The following is a 23,296-nucleotide window of genomic DNA, read 5'->3' as shown; positions in this document are numbered from 1 at the left end:
AGAATTTTCTACAAATAATATTTTTGGCAAAAGAGAATTTATTGATTGTGTTTTGAGCAAATTCTTGTTTTATCAAGAAAACCTAATTAGCACTTTTCAGTTGTTGTACTTTAAGACATGTTTAAAGTCATTTTAAGTTTATCTGAATGCCTGGTTTTAAGCACATACCATCAATGGTTACGAAAATGATATTAGTCACATATTTTGTTCAATAATTATGCCAATAATTGACATTCAAAAATTTCAGCGGCAAAAGTTTAGGCCTTACTTGGCGAGAAAGGTTTGGTGATCACAAAAAGGTGGCGTTTCCTTGCTTTAGTGTCCTTGGCCCTACCTACCTTTTTCGGTCTGGCCTATTTTTCAAGTAACCCATGGGATAAGAAATATGATCTGCCGTGGGCCTGGTTTGAACGGCATCAGCAATTGGCCAAGAATAACTTTGCTAAGGATGATGCGTTTAAAAACTTCACAGACTTGCATAAAATAGCATCTCATCCTATTCAACTTGACCCTATAAATTTGTTTCGGGAAGTGTGTGGGCCGGTCACCCTGGCAATGCTTTTTGATAGGGCTCTCGAAATTTAACCACTATAAAAATAAGGATGTCCCTAGCAGAAGTTGAGAGCATAAATGGCGTCCTTTACAGCCTAGCTTTCAAAGAGGACGCGCTATCTTGGTGATGGAAAATCATAGAAATGGGGCCTTCTATTGAAAAAGTGAAGACAACAATATCTTCTATTTGGATAAGTTTTTGTATTTCAAGAATGCAATTTATTGGTGGTTCTTTTAAATCCAGGCTCTAGAGGACGCCCTTTATGCTCTCAACCTCTGCTAGGGGCATCCTTATTTTTGTTGTGGTTAAATCTTGAGGGTCCATTACATTATTAGCATTAGCGTTATTCATGCCGAGACGCTGATGATTGACTGTTTGCATATGCGAAAGAGCTGAAACGAGGCATTGGAAGGAACACCAATTAGTAATACTCTCTTGACTCTCTTGAATATCTGCTTGACATTTGAACAACATATTTTGTATGAGTCTATCTACTCATGCCTCATCAGTATAGACGAGAAAAACATTTTGTTTTGGCATTGAGTGTATATTGCAGACGTTTATCAAAACTAGTTTGGTTCGTGACAGATACTCTTCTTATTAGGTTATCCTGTGCTCAGATGACTATGCGTATTCAAAACTATACAATATTGAACAGCAAAGCCATGAGATCCGAGATAAGAGTCGCTACTGCCAGACAAACTAGTTTTGACAAGCGTCTGGAATCCACCCTCAACGCCAAAACATTTTTTCCCTTGTCCCTGCTCATCAGAAAATATAACCCAGATTTTACCTGCGTCAAACTGGGATTGCCCCGGCTCTCGAACCCGAATTTATGGCACACCGGGATGGGTGGAGCCTTGACTTTCCAAGTTTATTAACAACCCTGGTTTTGCAACCTCCCGTGACTTATTTGGAAATTTATTTGATAGCATCAGTAGACCCTAGATACGAGACAAGCAAAGCAAGACATGTCTTATTAAAGCAGGGGCATGTGTACTATGTAGTGTACATGCATGTCTGCTTACCAAAACCGACATCACTTCAAGATTTCGAGCCTTCTTTCCCTGGACTCATCATCATTGTACGCTCATTCGTCCTCGCCTGGAAACTCGAAATTCCAAACGAGGTGCCCACATCATGATGACACTCAGACAAAGTCGATCCTGGGTTAACCGCCTGACCACCCGTTCACAATGGACCGCCCTTTCATCCTCACCTCACGCTTGGGTAAACTTCGAGCCTAGATTTGAAGCCAGTTGAAGGCGTACCCCGAGGACGAAACTCGAAATTCCAAACGAGGTGCCCACATCATGATGGCACTCAGACAAAGTCGATCCTGGGTCAACCGCCTGACCACCCGTTCACAATGGACCGCCCTTCCATCCTCACCTCACGCTTGGGTAAACTTCGAGCCTAGATTTGAAGCCAGTTGAAGGCGTACCCCGAGGACCAAAGTCCAATGTCCACCTGAGCTTGGGGCTTATCTCAGTGAAAGTCATGACCATGTCTTAATTACTGGGGCTTTTTCAGCTCTCATCCCGCCGTTGTCAGTCGAATATGACTCAATTACCGCAAGCCGGACAATTCCCAGCCCTTAACACGCCTATGTTGCCTCCGGGGAGTTATGATGGGAGAGTGGTGTTCATAACGGGCGGAGGCACCGGATTGGGCAAAGGCATGGCTCAAATGTTCAGTCAACTTGGGGCCAAAGTGGTAATTGCGGCCAGGTACAATGAGATTCGACATGCAAATCAAAGTGTCTTAAGATTTTGATCGACTTGTTTTCGGGTAGACGACAGAACGTGCTGGAAGCTACGGCCTCGGAGATCAGCGGCATCACCGGCCAAGAGGTGTTGCCCCTGGCTTGCGACATTCGGGATCCACAGGCAATCGCGCAAGCGGTTGACACTTGCGTCGAGCGATTCGGTCTACCGCACGTGGTAGTCCATAATGCGGCAGGGAATTTCATTTCACCCACGGAGCGACTTTCGCCTAACGCATTTCGAACCATCATTGATATCGTGTTGAACGGCACCGCCTACCTAACGCTGGATATCGGCAAACGCATGATCCAAGAAAAGCGAGGTAGGGCGTTTGTGTTATCATTGATTACCTACCCCCTTCTGACCTGGCCGGCCCTTTCTCCTAGGGGGGGTGTTCTTAGCTATCACCACCCATTACACTAATGAAGGCTCCGCATTCGTCGTGCCCAGTGCGTGTGCCAAATCCGGTGTGGAAACCATGATGAAGTAGGTTCACGTTCAATTACAAGGATCCGCCCTCACTGATACCGCCCAACGCATTCATTCCTAGGTCTTTGGGTGTAGAATGGGGACGTCATGGCATTCGAATGAATTGCATTGCACCCGGACCGATCGAGACCGAGGGCGCCTTTTCTCGCTTGGATCCCTCAGGCGCCATGATGGAACAGGCAGTCCAAGAAATCCCCACGGGGCGTTTGGGTGAGGTCAACGAGATAGCTAATTTGGCCTCGTACCTGTGCAGCGACTACGCCTCATGGGTCAATACCGAGGTAAGTTGATATAATCGAACTGATCTCGCACTCCTAATTGTTCACTACTACAAAAATGCTTTGGATGTCGTAGACCGTAACTTTGGACGGCGGGGAGTTCCGCAGTTTGGCCGGGGAGTTCAACAAACTCCGAATGGTGCCCCAAGAGCAATGGGACACCTTGGAATAGAGCGAGGCCAGGAAGCCGAAGGGCGAGGTGCCGCCGCCACCGGGAGCGCGACGAGGAGCGGCCATACTGGATTCACACTCACACTGGGCTGNCATGGGTCAATACCGAGGTAAGTTGATATAATCGAACTGATCTCGCACTCCTAATTGTTCACTACTACAAAAATGCTTTGGATGTCGTAGACCGTGACTTTGGACGGCGGGGAGTTCCGCAGTTTGGCCGGGGAGTTCAACAAACTCCGAATGGTGCCCCAAGAGCAATGGGACACCTTGGAACAGATGATTCGGTCTACCAACAAGAAATCCAAGCTGTGATTGACCTGATTGGTTCTTGTACTATGTATAATAAGTATGTATGTCGGACTGGCACAAGCAAAATATAACGACAAACGATGAAATGGTCGTCGGGTGGTACCCCGATGAAGCCGGGCCACGGGCCCGTTAGGCCAAGGCCGGCTGTGGGGGTGAGGCCAAGTCCACGCCCTTGAATTCCCTGGCAATGTAGATCCCGAACATGAAGATAGCCGTGCTCTTCATGAGAGACCAACGGAATTCGTCGCGATAGAGCGAGGCCAGGAAGCCGAAGGGCGAGGTGCCGCCGCCACCGGGAGCGCGACGAGGAGCGGCCATACTGGATTCACACTCACACTGGGCTGAAAATCGGAAATGGCAACTATAAACGAATGGCGGTATTCACAGCATTAATCGATCCTCTTTGGACGGGATTAGTTGGAGGTCTATTTTTATATAAGTTAGTCATGGAAATGAACTCACTTGAAGTACCGAAAGCAAAGACACTTTTGAGAAGCCAACTTGAAAAGGAAATAACAGAGAATTGATCAGGGTGACTCCGAGTATTGGTCTAAAGTTTTAACACCTCGTGGAGTCGATATCAAGTACGTGTTGGCCTCCAGCCACGGAACCTTGTAATTTTTGTTTTTGTTGGTTTGGATTTGTATACATACTGTCGATGTCCAATGGCCAATTTGAGTGCCGCTTTTGGGCAAAATTGCAACTATTTTCAGTTGACGGCAACTTGAATTTGGAGTGGGAACTTTTCCCTCAATGGCGACTATGTGGCTGGCCACTGTTTTCTTCTTTGGAAACTTTCTTTTAAGAAGGGGGATATTTTTACAGATGTGGCACTTTTGATATTCATTCAACCCAAAAAATATTATGAAAAACACACTCATGATTTTGGCTCAAATAGCCAGTTTACTGTCTTTTCACCTGATTTGGACGTAGATTTGCTGGTTCAAACCTTTTTATCTTGAATAAAAATTGAATTAAGGTGTTGAGTTGTCAAAAAAAAACAAAGAATTCTTGCTTCAGGATGAATTAAGACGCCAGTGAGGCATGTGGGATTGACCAGTTCTGGTAACAACGTTTTTAGCTCCAAAGTAAATCTTTAATCCAATGTCAAGACGATAATTGTCCACGTTTGATAATATCATGCACTGCCTCAAAGTATTTTGTTTTCCTGTTTTTTACCCAAACTTGTGACTGTAATTCCCAGTAACTAATGATGTCTTAAATATTTGGTCCCACATAACGTTCAAATTTGTCCCTCTAGGTGGACTAAGTGCTGACACAAAGTCCTCAAATGGACTCCTTGAAACTAAAAAACAACAACACAATTTCTGTTGAGAAGTGTGGTCTCGATGAGGGTCTTGATTAAACAATAAAATGTTGGTCATCTAAATAATTCCTTTTTTAAGGAACGACTAATGCTCTGGTTGCAGGATCATATACATGTGTCCTAGGAACGAGATGGCACGCGTCAAGGGTGACAGTGTCCTATCAAAATAGTGAAAATACATTTTTTTGGCTCACATAAAATCAGTCAAAAGATGCCTAAAATGTATAAAAATGTGAAAACGGGCCCAGGATGCAAAAAGATTGAAATAAGGATCCAGGATGTGAATAAATATTATTTCATAACTTTGAGATCATTAATTATGATAGCAAATCCTGATTATGTCAACGAACTTCAGGTGGTCCAGTTTTTTAATCACCCAATTGCGATAACTTGATTAAGGGCTGGACAAGTAATTGACAGTTTTTGTCGAAATAGCTCGTTTTAAAGTTGTGATTTTGTCTGAAATAAGTAATAAAATGGTGAAAAAAAAATACAAAAGTTGTGACTCGACTGGTTACACATAGTGCTTTGGTGCTTTTACTTGGAGAGATTGGGTGAACATTTCTTATTACGAACATGGTGCTCATTGGATTGAAAAAATTAATATTAATCTTGCCTTTAGATTAACGAAAAGAGAAACATTAATGCTCAAAGAAACGTGTAAAATTCGCCTTCAACATCATTTCAGTACTATCCAAAACGTGACCCCCCTAGAAGGATAGAGTCAAAGTGAAAAATCTCTTGATCTAATGAACAACCCAAAACTTTTCGTCACGAAAATTTCCGAATGTTTTTTGTTCTTCCGTCGCTTGTTTTGCAAATTTTCACTGCATTACACAAATCCTTCAATTTTTTCCCGCAAATCTTCGGTTTTGGGTGAATTTGTGTTTGCAAATTTTCCTACTCCAGTTTAATCGGTAAACATTGAACTGCCCTGCTCAGGTTTAACTCATCTACTGTAGAAAGAGGTTGGTCTGGCTTGCAATTGTAGGGCAAACTCTTAACGAATACATTGTCCTCTGAGCAACACTTGCTTTCCATGAGTCAACTTGAATGACTCACATTGAAAGGAGTTTAGTTCGTCCTAAAAACTAGTAACAATGTTCACAAGTTTTTAGCACTTCCAACCCAAAAAAAAAACAATTTAATTGAATAACTATTTCAACAATCATATAACAATCAATAGCTGTTAAATGAAATTGTGCTATTTGAAGAATTCTTTATGATTAATCAAGAAAATTACCAACTTAGCAATGAAAGAAATTGTTCTGATATGCATATACTTTTGATTTTTTGAGGATTTTACAATAGGATGTGCAAGTGGAAATAACTTATGCATCAATGGATGATGGTTGTTCTTTAAATGGATGGGTTAAAACAAGATTACCAAGTATCAATTTCCAAATCAGCTTTTGCCATTTGTCGGCATTTCACTAGCTATTTTCTTCATTGCCTTTACAAGGTCTTTCAGCAAGCTTTGTCTCTCATTTTTCTTTTCGAGACAATTTGATTGTTTGCTTGATTGACTTGATGTTCATAGTTCTCATTCAATCATTTAAATGCTTGCAGTAAAGATTGATGTACTTTTTTCCAACGCTTACGGTTTTTAACCGCAACTTGGAAATGACTTCCCAATAAGTATAATATTACCCCCGTACTTTAGTTGGAGTCTCTAATGGCGAATTCACGAAAACCCACTTGGCTTAGGTTGTAATGATTACTACGTCTGATTCTAAATCGATGTTTTTTCGACGAAGGTTATACGTTTGTTGGCCGATTACACTCATAATGGCTTATAAGGTCAAACACTTTGCAATTTATCTGGAAACAAGACGTTATCCTTGTTTCAAGATCCCCTTATGAAGAAAAAAAAATGATCAGTTATTCCTTTTCTAATAGAACTTGTCTTATGAATGGGTTTTTCAAAGTTTTCTTGTAGGTGCGGGTCTTTCTCAAACTAGAAATGCAATGCAATAACACAAAAAGTCAAAGTGATTGGCATGTTACGCTTGTGTCGTGGTCTGCTCTCCATCAAATTTCGAAATGTTTAGGGAACCCTCCCTTGGGATTGAATACAACTTTGGCTTTTTTTAAATGTCCGCATGGCAAGGAAAGTCCATAGCATTTCGAGAAAATTGAACTGTAGCTCCACATCTGATGTGTGTGTGTTTTCAGGCATCTTTTCCAAGCACAACTCAATCTTCCGAAAGTAGCGCACGTACAGAAATTGCAGAGTTTATAAAGATTTTTCCCCGGGAATGTCTGAAATTTCCCTTGTTCACACTTGAAAGAACTGGAGACAATCTTCCTTATTTGCTTGGTTCAAAGAGGAATGGGGTCATCCACGGATCATTTCACAGTGGCGGAAAAGTTCCTGGTATATTGCAGAGTGTCTACCAACAATCTGTTGAATTTGTCTTTTCAGAGCCAACTGCTGGAATGGAATCTTTCGGGGCCATCGGACAAGTAATCAAAGTCCCCAGTCGTTTTAAAGTGGTCTTGAACTGCTTTACCTCAAAAGTCGAGGGCTTAGAATACGTTTCTCTTAAGCCCAGGGATTTTTTTCGGAAGTGGGAGTATTCCTTTTGTGCAATTATATGTTACTCGAAAGTATGAGAGAATTGGAGGCAGCCGTTCTATTAATCTCCATCTTCATCTGCGCGATTGAGATGGGCAAACCGGGCTCCGGGATGACAGCTTCAGCGTGAAATTCCTGCTCCGGAGTAAATACGCCCTCTCCGAGGCAAGACATTTATCGGTGAAGTACAATTTCCACAAAACTCGTCATTTCTTGTAACATAGATGGGACCAAAATGTGCGTCAAGACAAATAGCAATCAACGGAAAATCTCTGACAACATTTGAGATTGTCACTAAACTGAAAGAAAGAACAACATTTTCAAGGACTGAGACCTTGCACTCGCAAATTATACCTTGAATATCTCAATTGAAATAGTCGAGATTTTCACTTATTTGTACTGCATTGGACTCTCTCAAAATCGCGGGAGGTTTTAATGTTAGAAAAAGATAAGCCCTACCTACTACAGTGGGTTCGAATTTCGAAGCAGCCACGTCGTAGAATCCCCTTCCCATCAATAAACCTTGTTATAAAGGCAAACCTCTTTTTCTAGTTGGCTTTATTTTTCCCCGCCGTTTGAGGTCCGTGTGTTGTTTGGTGTCTGGAAACGGAAGGAAATGAAGTAGGGCCATATTCTTCACCTTTACCATGTTACGCACTCGACAACGTTCCTTCTGCTCGTTCTTCTTTGGACGGTCTCTCCGGAGCCTCCACATCCTCGATCCTGAATCCTCGATCCTCTTCTCCTTTTCCTGTTTCTTGTTCCCACTCGGCCGTCTCTGCAACGCTGTCATCGTCGTCGTCGTCGTCGTCATTGTCGTCGTCGTCGTGGTTGTTGTCCCTGAAGAGACCTGCCTCCTCGACCTCTTTCGAGTATTCACACTGTATAGTTGTGTCTATCTAGAATGGGTGGACTCGAAGTGGAAGGTTCTCGTGGAACAATCATTTAGAGGTCCACTGCCGCTCCACGCTTTTCTCAGGTTGCTGGGATCACTTTGGGTAAGACTCAGTCACACTTTACGGAGTTCACCAATTCCTAGCTCGTGTTTCTTCATTCCCAAAGCACTTTCGAGTACCTCCCGGGCCTAAACGAGGATTACCTTTGGAGGATATTCGGAAAACATTATTACCGTTCCTTTGACGCTAATCATACTTCGATCACGAAAGAAAGTGCAACGTGCTTAGAGTGAACGAAAAGGTGATTCAACACAAAAACTGTCTTTGAATCTTCAATCTTCAGCATTTATGGACCTTGGCAATATCTTAGCTTTCAAGATCTTTCTGAGTGAGGCTTGCTATGGCTTTTGAGACATGTGAGTATTATCAGCTTGGTTTGTAAATATTCTGCTATTTTGAAGCAAAAAAATGATGAGCAGTGACGATCAATAAAACCACTAACCAAGAGTCTCTTCAGCATGCATGTGTTGCAAAAATGTCATCGTTGCATTTTCCCCCGTTTTCTTGGAGATAGCGAGTGGGACAAGGTAAAAAGAAGAGGATATTGCATTTGGGCAGAGCAGGTCAGAAGTTGATGAGCGCCTTTTCAACGTGACCTCCATTCCTCATTCCAATCCTGCACGTCAAAGGAAGTGGTTTTATGAAATAGTTCTTACGACACAAAGGTTCTTGGGTGGCTCAAATGTATTCACAGGACAGTTGATAAAGGAAAATATTGTACGTAATAAGTGGACCTTTGAACGACGCGGACATGAAAATTTGCAAATATGCTTAGAAGAGGGTGATGATGACCGTAACAATTTCATGACCCTATTTGAGCCAGTTGCCTAGATATGTCGAAAGTAACTAAAGGAGTATTTCTTTGAAATTACAGGAAGCTTAAAAGTTGTAATCCCTCGTAATTTATCCTGGACCTCTGAATTGTCTGGACGTTAAATTTGTCACCTTCTTTGGGGGGTTAGTACCTTAGCGCATTGACATTGCCCGTACACGTCAAAAATCATTGGTGATCTTATCACCAAGTCCGAGAATTAATTGAAAATTGGGGTGTTTGTTAGTCCATAATGCTCGACTCTCTGTTACGACATGTTTACATCTCTACGTATAGGTTTGTGTCCTACACATTACTATACTTTTATAAAAGCATGGTCCCATTTTTTGAATCTACAATTGATAATTGGGATTAAGAAGCACTTGATTTAACAAACAATACTACATAGGACGCATGAAAATCTTTGCTCACATTAGCATCATAAATTTCAATTTGAATAAGACAATACCTTATCTTAATGGTCCAGTATCAGTTCACCCATCTTGGTGTAAACGTAAGTCGCATGATTCTTTTACAGTCTAGGTTGGGCCTAGTACAGAGACAACTCACAATAAATCAAACATCCTTTCAATAAGGGACTGGCCCCTTGTCAAAAAAGTAAAATCCAACCCCTTCTGTCAAAGTAGTCCAGTTGTCCCGCTAGATTGAATTGGGATTACAAGGGCTTACTCTGCCCTTTACGATATAATACCAATCGTGTCCCACGCTTCTTTTACTTAGAGTTGCAGCTCGACCTCCTCTTCCTTCTCCTCTCCCTAAACGAGGATCTCAAACCATCCCCTGTTTCTTTTGTCAATATCACATTTGAAATGAAGAGCACAATTTTGAAATTCTCAAAGTTCGAAAGAACATCTCTGAATGAAACATTTTCCATCAGGCTTCCTCCTTTTCCTTTCCTTTTCGGGCCTCACTGTCTGACGCAAAGAATGTCGTGCCCGGTAATATTAAATTGGAATTGAAATATATTTCCAGGCGAACCCAATGTTTAACCTTACTGTAGCATTCAATCTACAACCAAATAAATCTTATCTTGACAACCTTTGAATGTGGTGTTGATGGTTTTTGTTGTACGTAGATTTCGGAATCTGTCTCCAGCTAGATCTGTCGACCAGAGGAAGTCGGCTTTATCTTTAAACTTTCGTTTCATCCTAATGAAGGGTACAAAGTACAAAATGTAACGAAGAAGAACGTTTCATGGAACACGAAACGACTTTCATTACCGTTTAATCTTCAGCTCTAATTAAAAGATCTAGCATCCGGTTTATTTCAAAATAGAAAAAAATATCTTCCCTATATCTGCGAGTCGACATGCGTCTTTGAGACATGGATTTGATTGTGAAACGTCGCTTGAGCTACTCACTTATGAAAGATGGGCTCACTTTTGTGCTTTTGTGTTTCAAGGTTGCCAAAGGACGGATTCGACTCCAATTTGGTGTTATTGAATATGCAAATCCAAGAGACTGGTGTAACTTTGAGAATGCTATCTTGAAATTGAACATCAAGGGTTTGGGAAGAACCTAAATTGAAAATTCCATCGCTATCAATAAAGTAGGAGGTGGGAGTTGTATAACACTCTACAAAGATAAAAGGACCGGCATTACTGCCATGAATGAAGTGAGGTTATAACGCTTGAACTTTGCATAGATAAGTGACGTGTCTTTTGGAGAAATAGAATTACTTGCCTCCAGTCGTTGCATCACATTGTTGGATATGCTTTGAGATCGACCAACCGACCTGTCAATCCAAAGAAAGACACACTACAAGAAATACGTATCAAAATCGAAGTAACAAAAATGACAGAAAATTTCAGTCGCAAGAACAAGATGTTTACTTAGTCTTGATTTCAAGACTAAGTGTTTTTTTGCTCTTCATGGTCCAGTCCAGTTCTAAACTCTAATTTGGTCATTGGTCGAACTTTGCGAACTTCCAAATGGGAAGCTTTGGAACGTGGTCCAGCTACTCCATGGAACCCTTGGTCTCTGTATTAGAAGACATTCAGGCCCGTCTGGTTTCTTTCACAATCTAGCTTGGTTCCGAAACCCATTCTCTTTTCCAAGTAGCTGCCAAATACCTCCGTGCACATACTTTTGGTTGGCCGTTTATCCTTGAAGGTCCGCACATTTTTTGGAAATGGCATGCATAGCTTCCGTAACGTGTTCCAAAATGAGCGCACTAAAGGAGTAATTTCCTCCTTTGTTATGGCTCCTTAGATGAAATGATGTTCATTTCAAACCAATCGTCATTCGATCTTGACGAAGTCGCGGCCATCAATTGACAAGGTCTATCCACATTTCTATGGTTAAGCTGAAGTTTGGATTGTGTCGTTTTCGTTATTCAGCTGTTTCAACTGCTCTATTATGAGCGGGAGCCGGAATGATAGGTTATTTAATATGTATTGATTGTGAACCTCCTTGGGCAAATGTTGTTTTTTTAAGAGCTAAAATAAAATAAATCTATTTTTTTGCAGAGAAATCCTTCAAAATTACATTTCACATTTTTTCATGCGCTGATAAAATAGAAGTTGAAAAAGGCTAAAGAATAAACTATCAGCCTTTTTAAACAATGTGATTTTTGAAAATCACATTTTATTGGGTGTAATGATGTCTGGTCAAATGTGCATCTTACAGATTTTCCTGCTATCGGCACATCAAAACCTTAGCTTATCTCACAATGATAATACCCATTCTTCAAACTATCAATTTACTTTCTCCAAGATCACGGCTTAGGGCATTTCAAATTGTAAACGCGCACTTTGGAGTTTTACGTTTGAGTCTCCGAAGTGATATTTCCTTTATCATTAAATCGAAAGGCAACGTAAATCATCCACCTTTAGGACGCAAATAAGCATTAGGTCATAGAAAAAGAAATATGCAACCAATTGTTGATCAAAGCAAAACAAATTTCCATAAAGTATTGTCAAACGAATTGCACTTACTTCTACTGATTCACTGATTTTAAAAAGAAAAAAAAGTTTTTTTTATTAAAATGGTAGCTTTTTATTTCGACTCTTAATGATGAGTCCACGGGATTCATCTGACACGCAATTAAACTTCTTCAAAAAAACAAGTCCCTCTATTTATGAACTTTAGTGAGGCCTTCGAGTCAATTGGCTATTCCTTCTCCTTCGCTTATTGCAATTATAACCAGAAAAAGCCAACTTTCTCCTTTTAAATCATATCTAGCTGGCTTCAGCTTTTATAAGAATGCGCTCTTTCCTTGTTCTTGAAAGGAAAGATTAGCTATCCAATGTCTGACCTTCCTTTGTCCAAAAAGTTTGGGATCTTATTGAAGGGAAGAATCTTCAGTCCCGAAAACGTACTCTCCCTTGCCTAATTGGAAACATGAAAATCATGTCTTTGGATGGATCGATTTGAGACGAGCCTGCAACTTGATTTTCGAGACACTAGATGACTTTTTCAATTTTCTTGGCTCATAAATAACCGACATGAATTGCATCATGGAGAACAATGCAGCAATGATTGCTTTTTAAGACTCACTTCAAGTACCGGAATACCCTGTTCTGACGTCATGATCTGATGAATGTAATCAATCTGCTTTGATTTTTTTCCTGAAAAGGCCAATGAATAATGAATGGGTAGCAAATTCGACACGAAATTTGAGACTAGCTTCGAAAATTGAATTAGTTTCGAGTTCAAAATCTAATGCATTTGGCGAACCTTTGGTCCAGTCCAACACATGCTCTGTGGAGGATGAGGGTTCAGACTCTTCTTGAGAGAAACAAAAAAAAATTCTCTCTTTCTCCAATCTTCCGAATTACTTTCTTTTTGTATCCGTTCCCAGTCTTCTTTCCTCGAAGGCTATCACGGCCATAATAATGAGGTTTTATTGCCTCCAATCCCGTTCCTCTCCTTGTAGTGGTATAATGATATACGCGTACCTTGGTCCAACCCAACGATTGGTCGCTTTCTTAGAACCTTTGTTCCTTCGTTACTTATCTTGAGCTTTGCTTTCAATCATCATTGTCCGTCCGAAATTGTGGATAATCCGAAGGACTCCTATTGCTTTCCAGCTGCTACCGGCCTTTCCAAGGCCTTAGTTACCACCGTCATCTGGTCAACATTGTCTTTGAGCATCTTGGGCTTTGACCATCATCACCAAACCGCAAAAGGTTGGAAGAAACCATTGCCTGAGGGAATTACAGAATCAGAGGGCCCAAATGCCATCGGAAATGATCCACTTCTGAGGCATGAAACCACTTCACCTCACACCAACCAGTCCCACATTCTGCCATATGGTCTTCTCATTGGCCAAGACAATGACCTTTGCGATCGAATGGACCAGCACTTGAGAAAATTGGAGAGTCGGGTTCAAGAGATGGACGTCCAAGATCATCTGACAGGCCAATGGGTGTCATCACAGTGAGTAGTGCTCTTTGGAGAGGTAACCCCGAGATCTCTCTCTATCCCCTCCTGTTCACATAGGCAACAACTATTTTTCCAAGACAGTAGATCTACATTTCCAGCTAGAGAAGGTCTCGGTTGGGACCTCACTTAGTACGTAATCATGGATAGCCAAACATAGTTTTGGATACATGCCATGCCCCAAACTCAATCCAGTGTGTGCACATAGGAACTTGAACTGTTGCGTGAGAAGCTTTTTTCTCCCTCTATACCATGCACGATAGGACAGAGAACACGACTTTGTTTAGCACGAATACCCTTAAGATGGGTACATTACCTCAACGTGGATGCAGGTTTAAACAAAGTACTCTTTTCCTTCACAGAAAGAACCGTCTGGATTTCGAAATCGATTTTCATTCAGCCTATAACCAATGGTTTACTGCATGACACTTATGAACTCCCAACGACACATGGCCGCCCAAATACGACGCAGAGACTCTTGGCACAAAAACTGCATATGAAGGTCTTTTTTGGGGTGGGAGAAGATGCGGTAAATGTGATCGGTTGCTCTGCGTCCACCAAATAATTGAGACGCGACTAGTCATTTCCACGAATATTTCTTAGTCGGACAATGGTGCACCAACCCATATCTGAGTGCTACTAGTGGCCGTCTTAATTGATGGTGGTACGTCTTGGGAAATCCCATTATGCTCCCCTAACTTCGTATTGCCCCCTCCTCACTTTGAGCTCCATTTTTCATGCTGAGTACCAAGAAAAACTGTTGCCTTGAATAAATCATCCTCTTTCACAAAGCACATTGTCCCATTTTTACATGTCAGATTCTCAAAGAACTCACTTGGTAGGGAGCTCATATGCTCCACTTGAGCATTAATAGCTATTCCCAGACATATGAGTGATCAAGATGGGATTGGACGGCCTCGTTCATCAATAACTGTATTGTTCATTCAGTAATGGGGATCTTTGTTCTTTTATAGGTGTGAAGTGCGCCCTGGTGGCCAATTCTTACTTCGACAATACTTCTTTCGTTCGAATGGCGAGGACAATAACGATAGCTTCATTTTGAATCAGTACCATTACTCTGACCGCGATTGTATAACTCCCTTATATATGGTGAAGGTATGGGGAACTCTTAAGTATGGTAGATCATCTTGGCTCGTCCCAGGTTCCTCCGAGATGAAACCCACAATCAGCAGAGTTGGGATTGTTCCTTTCACTCAAGAAGCGAGTAACGAGCTCTTCAAAAGGTAAGGCAAATAAACCTTGTTATTTTTTTTCCTCTTGCACAATGGTCACAATAACAAAAGAAAGCAGTGCAGACTGCCCACGTGGTTACTTACGACGATAAGGCAATATTTTCAACATCTTGAGCAGGAAAACATCAGTTAACTTTGGTTAAAAAGACGGGACCAATGGCGAGACTGACGATGACGAAAATGACGAATGACCCTAAACAAGTGGAAAGAAACGCCTGCAGCGTGTTCTACAGATCCTTTGATCAAACGGATCTTGTCCCGAAATGACTGAGATGAAATGTGGTGACTTTCATTTCAGAACGACCCGGTCGTGCTCGTTCCTTCAAGAACTGATAGGCGATCGATCCCGGTGGAGAACGGGCAAGATGGTGATTGTCTACTTGACTGACGTGGCCAAAGTTGGGAAATCATTGCCCGTCTCGTTAACAGATTGGGTGCCTCACTTCCGAGATGAAGCTTGTCTTGATTCGATGAACCTCGATTTCCACGAGCTCCAACTTATGAGGATTGAACGAAGACCTATTCGAAAACACCACCACAAATTCCGTACGCATCATCTCGAGCTTCTATTAGGGGACATTCACACGGATGTTCACCAACAACGAAAGTATCGCCCGACGGCCATGCAACCTTACAGCCTAATCAACGCTAACCAGGTATGGGGAATCAAGAGTTTGCCACCCTCACACTACGCACACATGTACACTAATCTACTGCACACTCTCAATGGAAGGAGAAGTAAAGCGGCGGAAATGCAGGATAGAATACAAGCTCTTACCTTGACCGTTGTTACAGGGTGCCTCTAAAGAAAGTAATGAAATTACCATGCGATTTTTTACTGACTTTTTTTATTGATATTGGGAATGAAATCCCCAGTAGATCAAGATGAAAAGAAAATATTTATAGCTTTTTTTAGTCTCATTTTCATATAATATCTGATCTATGAACGAATTAGGATTGGCTGAACTGGTAAGCTCCTTAACCCTTGAGGTGACAACTCTCTTCCGTTAGCGTGGCCAAGGAAGTGCCAAGAATGAATTTTTGTTGTTGATATTGGTCGATTATTATTAAACATTCATGCCAAAAAATAGTGCAATTGTGATTTTGGGAATGCCAAATGATTGCACTTTCTTTGGATGTCGTAGCTCTAAAGTTGAGCCCTTCTAAGCTGGCTGCACTCGCTCCCAATCGTTTCAAACTGGTTCTTCAGATGAAAGGTACCTAAGACACTCATTGATCACGACAATCTAAGGCCGCTTTGATTTAGCATTATCCATCCTTAGCTTAGAAACTATTGCTACCTCAGATGGTCTCATTGACTTTCCCATATGGATCTCACTTTAGATGTGACGTCATTGACGTTTATTGGTCATGGAACAACACCCAGGATGACAGTAAAAGTGCCAATTTCGGCACCATCTCTGGTTCCTCGAATCAAGGAAAACCTCGAAGAGAACCTGTGGAAAAGTTTCTCTTTATTAGCCATTTACCAACTTCAGGGTCATTCCAGTGGGTGTGTAAATACTTTATAGTCAAAGCCAGACGTCAAAACCGCCTGAAGCTAATGCAAGTTCAAATTGGAGGGCATCCGTTTGCCAGAGCTTCTTCGATTGGTTATTTGGCCCTTGTTTGGCAATGGCCCAACTCAAACTAGGGGACCTGCTGGATGTACTGGAATCCCCCCACAAGCCTTGTCACGTCGTGCCCAAGTTCCTTAATGAAACGAACACAGGAACATAATGGCTCGTGTCACGATCAGTTTGCGTCAAACCGTAGAAAAAGGGTCGCCTTTTCTGGCCAATATTCTCATTCATTGCGGGACCCCTTGGTGCCAAGAAAATACAGATGAGGAGGTTGTTTTGGAGTTGATGGATACAATAAGGAATCGAGTGGGTCTCTATAAGAGATGTCGAGTCTTCATTCGTTATAACAAGCAATCTTGAACCCGGCAAATGAAATTCAGGCTTGAATCGAGAAGTCGAAGTATTGACATTGACCGTGGTCTTTCAGACCCTCCTTCAATCCTTGACCTTTAAGGGCAAATCGTTCCGAAAGAAAAAGCCCTTGTCTCCTAGAAATTTGCATCCACCAAGGCAAGTTGAGGGTTGCAAATTTAGCTATAAAGGCCCGTGATAAAAAATGTCACCAAAGAGGCACGTTGTGGAGTTAGTGAGCGTACAATCGCCTAATGTATTCGCTTGGAAAGATCAAGAAAGTTCTCGTTTCATCCAAAATCATATATAATTGCAAAAGACCTGCAATTCTCATCAAAATTTCCTAGGGGAATTGAAATCTGGAACGAGAGCGGATCAAAGAAAATAGCTGGGATTTGACTTAGATGGTTTGTAATGTTTCAAGCAAATGAATCTGCGGACACAAAGCGGGTCATAATGATCGTATGGATGAAATAAAAACCATGTTACCAATCTCGAAAATATTAATTCCCTTTCAAAATATTCTGGCTAAGAAGATTGACAGAAGAGGTGGAAGCGATTTCTTAGATTATCTAAAGACCACGTGGGTTTTGGATTATCCTCATTTGGGTAGCATCAAAGTTTCCACATTAATTAAAGGGGAAACTTTGTTCCTGAAACCGTCCACTAATCATAGCTCTGAGGTGCTTAATCTTCAACTTGAGGATGTTTGTTTTTGGTTGGATTACAAATCAGTCTCAAACATCTTGGGCATTTTTCATCTAAAGCTGTCAATAAGATCGTCCGTATCTGTTCCATTTGCCTTGCTTTCATGACCAAGTCTGGCTTTGTATTGGCCAAATAAGATTGGTAATTTCCCACGGCTGTCGTTGAGCTAGCCATACAAAACGGACACTTTTAGGATAGAAAGAGAGTGAGAAAGAAAGAGCAAAAAGGAACTTCCAATGAAAAGTGGATCCATCCTAGGTTTGAAACTTCTTACGAGCCCTCCTCTCTTTGTCCCAATATGTTGGACATCCTTTCTCGTATTTTCCTCAAATACTATTGATGTCTTTTGGCCCAAATGATTGGATACGATTGGAGTGAATTAGATTCTACAGTACAATTTATAGTACATCCTAGATCGAAAATATAAATCAATGCACTGGATTCAAAGTGAAGGATAAACGGTTTACCATATGATCCAATACTGAGACCCTTAATCTTAGGTATACGTAACCACATAGAAACAAAAGTTCAGCCAATTAATTTCAACGTTGGCAAATCCGCGGCAGATTGCCCTCTAAGATAATAACGAGGGAAAAAAGTTACAGATAATATTGTAGAAAAATATCTTGGCTTTCATTCCCTTTTTTCACACATTATAAAATATTTTGGGTGTTATTAGCGTGTTGCGGCTGCAGATTTACATTCGATTCTCTAGTCAGCAATTCATCATTATTTTTGGCCAAAAGAAGAAGTTCAAAAATGATATCTTATTATGATCGAATCGCTTTGCGAAGGTATCATTAGGAGGTTTGTGGATGCATGGGCAAGAGTTAATATTGTTTTCAAAAGAAATCCAAATAAAAAGGACACCAACAATCCTTCTCAGCACTTAGTTTCATTTTTCGATTAGGCTACAATAAGTATGCAAATGCCAATTTTGAGAAGGTCTTGGACCTCAATGCCAGAATGCCATGTTTGTTGAACAACGGACCTATTGGTTGCTCTTGGTTTTCATATTATCCGAAATTAGATTATCTGAAATTGCTTTCTCGCTGAAGCTTTGCCAATGATGGAGAAAAACTCGATAACTACGAGAAAAACTTTCCTTCTAATGGTACAGGAAGGAACTTTTCCTCCCTTGTTAACGGATGTCACTCAAATCATACCGAATGTACAGCACATTCAGTAGCAGGTATCTTAACTAGCAAGAGACCAATGATTTCTTCTGCTTTGGTTTGACCAGGAATGGCAGAATATTGACGACTTGAGCTTCATAAAAATAAGTGTCTGTTTACAAAGTATTGAGTGACTTATACATATGGCTTGCAGCCATAACATATTGGTAGGTCCGCTTATAATTGTATAATTTGATAACTATAGCATTGGCTAATGACTACTATAGGGAACGGAACATTATATCATTTTTGAGAGCTAATATTGCACAATCTTGTTCTGATGCAAGTCTCGAATTTTTTCAATATGGCTAAATGTGCTGCTTCACCTCAATTCTGCAACTGCAAGAACAAAAGAAACTAATTTAAAATTGACAAATCATTTTCATGAATGTGAAATCAAACAGAGGATCTCTTAGAATTGTGTAAAAATCAGAAGGATCACTTGCACAACTATACTGTTTCTTTTTTGGAAACTGCTTTCTTTTATTCCCTGAACTTTTAAGATACTCAGATTAGCATTTATCTCATTGCGAAAAACTATTACTTGTCAGATAGGCAGAGGGATAAATTCAGTAGTGGAATTGTGTTAAACTTACATCTGACTTTTTCTCTAATCATTCAATTTTAATGCCCATAATATTAAGGGCCAAGAACTTATATACATGCTTATTGGCCCTATGAAATTTGACTTTGATGAACAAGCTTAAAAAAAGGAAGGTCAAATTTGGTGTTGAATTACGAAATTATCAGGCATACCTTCAATGCAAACTTTTCTCCCAATTTCCCATTCAATTTCAAAACAAGTCCAAATTTCACAATAAAATAAAAGGAAGTGGGAAGTAGAATTAAGGCCCAGTATAATAAAAAGGAGTGAACGCTTTGATTAAAAAGCTAAAGAATTATGCCTCTTCTTGAGTGAACGGTTTGAGCATTTTCATCTTCTCTAAAAACAAAAAAGTATTAGAGACCTTGTTACCCTTCTTTTGCTATGGATGACATAGCAGATCTCATTTAATACAAATACATTTCTCTTCAGGTGTACCGATGTAAAACATGTCACAAGGTCATCCATGCTACATCAGACCAACCTCCACGCCTCCATCCACGCCCATTTATTTCCGTGGCCCCGCAGGGCGAGTGGCTCTCTGTTCGTTGTGAAACTAGGCCAAACACGTTGTTTTTGAGACGGAGACTGCGCTTTTTGCCCAATCGCACCTGGATGGGTACTTATCGCTATTTTTCAGACGAGCTCTGCACCAAAAGTGTTTTCGAAATATCTGCCAAGGGCAAGTTTCTCCCAAGTAAGTCAAGTTTGGATTCTCATTTTAGAATTGCACTTACTGTACAATAGTTGACGGCTCCCTGTTTTCAACGGGATAACCTGGAGAATAGGAATAAATGTCAGTCAAATGGAGTGACAGTTTTCAAAGCCAGATGCTAGCTTAGATGTTGTGCTATTGCATGAGATGGGGTGAGCAAATTTTCTTTCCCTGTGTTGGCAAGCAATCGAGCAAAGTGCTAAAGAACCCATTTGCTTTGAAGGCACAAGGCATGGTAGCCATAGTAGTGTATGGCAAACCTGCTTTAGGTGCATGTTCATGTTAATGCATTGCATTAGAAAGAGTACCGTCATGAGGGGCGCCATCTGACTTGTCCTTAAATGAGCAGAGCAAAACTTGAGTTAATTATGAGAAAAAATTTAAATCATATGTCAGATTTGGATAAAATATGGGTACTACTATCAGTGCATCACAGATTGTATTAGATTAACTTTCTATGACAGCAGTTTATTACTACAGTGTAACGTGCACTGAATTTTATACTTAAGGTGTACTACGCTAAGGAAACAAACAAAGCATACGGACTATTGAAGGAGTATGTGAAAAGGAGCCTTGTAACCTGAACTATCTGAATTGGTTCCTACATGATCAAGTGTTGATCCAAAAATGAAATTTAAATCAAAATTCGTCAGATTTCTGAATCTCAAGATGCCAAAATTAAGTGTCCATTCGCTTTTTTTCTTGAAAATTTGAGGTTTCTACTAGAAATGCTTTGTTAGCGGTGCACTTTGCGAAATCCCGAGATAATCCCATTTGGCCACTTGGTACAAAGTTGAGATGTGGAAGGAAAGTCGATCGAAGACGGGCATCTCGAGTAGTTGATCAAATTCAATGCAATCCTGTTCCAAAGGGAACAACGATACATCGATCAGGATTTGATCGAGATTCCTTGCAAGCCCAACTACGATTTTCTTCAGGTCAAAAAGAGGATCAATTGGTACACTTTTGTCCTCTAAGACAACGATTGTATTTCTTAACATCCAGTTCAAAGAGATGGGCAACTTGGGGAGTCCACAGACAGTTTTCGACCACCATTCAAAGTGGTAAATGTAAGTTTATACTACCAGAATTTTTTTCATCAGGTCGGCCATGCAGCGCTTAATCAAAAGAGAGGCCGGTCGGTTTCGCTTACACGATGAATGACGAGCTGTCCCAACCACTCAATCAGTAAACTTTGGTCATTTCAAAAAAGTTTGCACCCTACTACTACCGTTACTCCAGTAGCAGCTCAGTCCTGTATGCAAGACTGTTCCGAGTAATAGCTATTTAAACAACAGCCATTGCTTTCTTTGCTCGTAGTCTGTAAAGATGAGACTTGAAGAAAATTAGATGGTCAATATACCTTTCGAGAATTCTCCTTTGCATGTTGTCGAGTTTGAAGTAAAGAGCAAATTTGGCTTGTCTGAGTTTCACTAAAGAAAAAAATACCTTAAACTTTGGAAAAGCCTCATTAGAAGAAAAGGACTTCCATCAAATACGCAATTTTTTTATAAAGGGTTTTCAACATATAGTTTGGACTCGAAGCAATTAAAAACAAAATGTGATTCATGAAATTTACTTTTTGTTCACTGGTGACCAGAAACTTTCTTACAAGCCAGTGATCAGAGAGTTATGAATTAAAGTTTCCAGCGTTGAGGTTTGGTTTCTTTTGTGCCGATGAGAGTCTAAACTATGTCTACGAAGACCAATTTTTGTAAATGAAAAACTTCTCCTTTTTCTTCTTTGAACTTCCGTCACTTTTGTCGAGTTTTTTACTCGTGAAAAGAGGAGAAACTCTTGCCTTGCAACAAAATCGAGCCACCTTTGTATCTTCTGGAATACCCTGGCACAATTATGGGCACATTTGAATATGAATAGGATGCCACCATAGTTAGATATTTCCCTAGGGGCACTTCCACTGCTTATCAAGTGAAAGGCTTGTCAAGTTACAATACCTTATGCACCGGAGCTGTAGGGTGTCATGTCATCGCTGGAACTTGGCCTGGTTCCTCAGAAGTGACGAATGGGTTGGTTTCTTGTTCTCTTTCGCCAAGATTCATCAAACGCGAGACAAGATGTCTCCGCCCATTTTGGCTGATGGTTGTAGGCGTGATTGGTGGACAAAAATTTGGACGACTTGAAGCACGTCTTAATCGCGTTAATGTGGGGATGAATGGGATTAGCATGAATGAATGGGAGTTTATTGGGGGACAGGGATTGCCAATCGTGACGAGAAAAGTTCAGGGCAATTAGTCTCGATAAAGCTGATTCATGAAAAAGGTAACCAAACAACCTGAAAGTGTATTGTATGTTTTGGATTCCAAGTTTCTGTCTTGGAAACGCGCTCCAACCATTTGCAATGCATTTGTTTGAAAGAAACAACCTTGGCATCTCAGTTATCTTCATCAGGTTTCCTCTAATGAGAAAGCATGAACACGACTTTTCTTCGAAAAAAGCCTTCAAATGGCGTAAGGCGCACTTCCAAGGCATGCTCTTACCTTGATCTTCGTTTTGAAGTTTTCTTCCAAACTCAATTAATCAAGCTTAGCTTCAGGATAGTCTTTAATCATCATTCTATCAACTTGGTTTTTCAGGTGGATTATCCTCCAAAGTAGATGGCGGTTCCAACTTCGAGTTCAAGATAAAAGAGGCTTCAATCAAGCCTCAAACAGAGTCCCTAGCTCGCCAATTGAACGCTGTACCAACCGGATCTTGTGGCTCTCGAGGCCAATGGAGGCTGGACGATTATCAGGATATTACCCAAACCAATGGTTGTAAGGCCATGGGATTAAAAATTCCAATCATTGAAAAGGATTTGTTAAAAATTGAGATCGATCAACGAGCGAATGCTTTTGCCAAGCCCCACCTCTTGTTGTACTTGGGACAAACGGACACGGATCAACGCGAATCTTCATCCACCTATTTTACCCGGCCCACATCCTATCAGCCGCCTTTGATTCAGTGTCACATAGATCCCGGCTATCACATCCTGACCAACGAGCTGTTTCCATTGGCCCAAGCGTTAAGGATGTCTCGGAATGTTGCCAATGGCATCAGAAGCAATGTCTGGATTTTTTTAAGTACAATAATCGTAAACTTTTGGAGCGTGATGCCGAAATGAGCCAACCCATTTGTCAAAGATTTCCAAATTCCAATGTGGCGATTGCACAATATTATATCATCTCGTGAAATAAAACATGATCAAGACCTTTTGAAACCAGTGCTAACCTCATCAGATGTCGACTGCATTTACAATTCAGTTG

General features: G+C 40.9%; 2 protein-coding genes and 1 long non-coding RNA gene across 4 annotated transcripts; 2 read left to right on the top strand and 1 right to left on the bottom strand.

Moving 5' to 3' along the window:
• Positions 1-1,518: 1,518 nt before the first annotated feature.
• Positions 1,519-3,659, top strand: LOC131885367 (2,4-dienoyl-CoA reductase [(3E)-enoyl-CoA-producing], mitochondrial-like). 2 transcript variants are annotated; one of them, XM_059233396.1, is made up of 6 exons: positions 1,519-1,783; positions 2,087-2,283; positions 2,349-2,641; positions 2,706-2,805; positions 2,870-3,089; positions 3,441-3,659. In XM_059233396.1, exons 1-6 carry the CDS (start codon positions 1,694-1,696, stop codon positions 3,570-3,572), a joined length of 1,032 nt encoding a protein of 343 aa, XP_059089379.1. In that variant the 5' UTR covers positions 1,519-1,693; the 3' UTR covers positions 3,573-3,659. The 2 variants fall into 2 exon arrangements, with proteins under 2 accessions (XP_059089379.1, XP_059089380.1); XM_059233397.1 differs by lacking the exon at positions 1,519-1,783 and adding an exon at positions 1,839-1,956.
• Positions 3,660-7,309: 3,650 nt separating this feature from the next.
• Positions 7,310-8,252, bottom strand: LOC131885510 (uncharacterized). Its single transcript, XR_009373849.1, has 3 exons — positions 8,133-8,252; positions 7,934-8,074; positions 7,310-7,773 (listed from the first exon to the last, which is right to left on the bottom strand). It is a non-coding gene; the product is annotated as an uncharacterized LOC131885510 (long non-coding RNA).
• Positions 8,253-8,341: 89 nt separating this feature from the next.
• Positions 8,342-23,267, top strand: LOC131885509 (protein APCDD1-like). Its single transcript, XM_059233571.1, has 7 exons — positions 8,342-8,472; positions 8,537-8,786; positions 13,293-13,641; positions 14,619-14,888; positions 15,196-15,553; positions 19,751-20,015; positions 22,628-23,267. The coding sequence occupies exons 2-7, from the start codon at positions 8,771-8,773 to the stop codon at positions 23,152-23,154; spliced, it is 1,785 nt and encodes a 594-aa protein (XP_059089554.1). The 5' UTR covers positions 8,342-8,472; positions 8,537-8,770; the 3' UTR covers positions 23,155-23,267.
• Positions 23,268-23,296: the final 29 nt, after the last annotated feature.

Source organism: Tigriopus californicus, chromosome 8 (assembly GCF_007210705.1).
Source record: "Tigriopus californicus strain San Diego chromosome 8, Tcal_SD_v2.1, whole genome shotgun sequence".
In the NCBI taxonomy this organism is placed as follows: domain Eukaryota; kingdom Metazoa; phylum Arthropoda; class Copepoda; order Harpacticoida; family Harpacticidae; genus Tigriopus; species Tigriopus californicus.
Note: the sequence above shows the minus strand (reverse complement) of the source record. Positions and strands in the feature narration are given on the sequence as shown.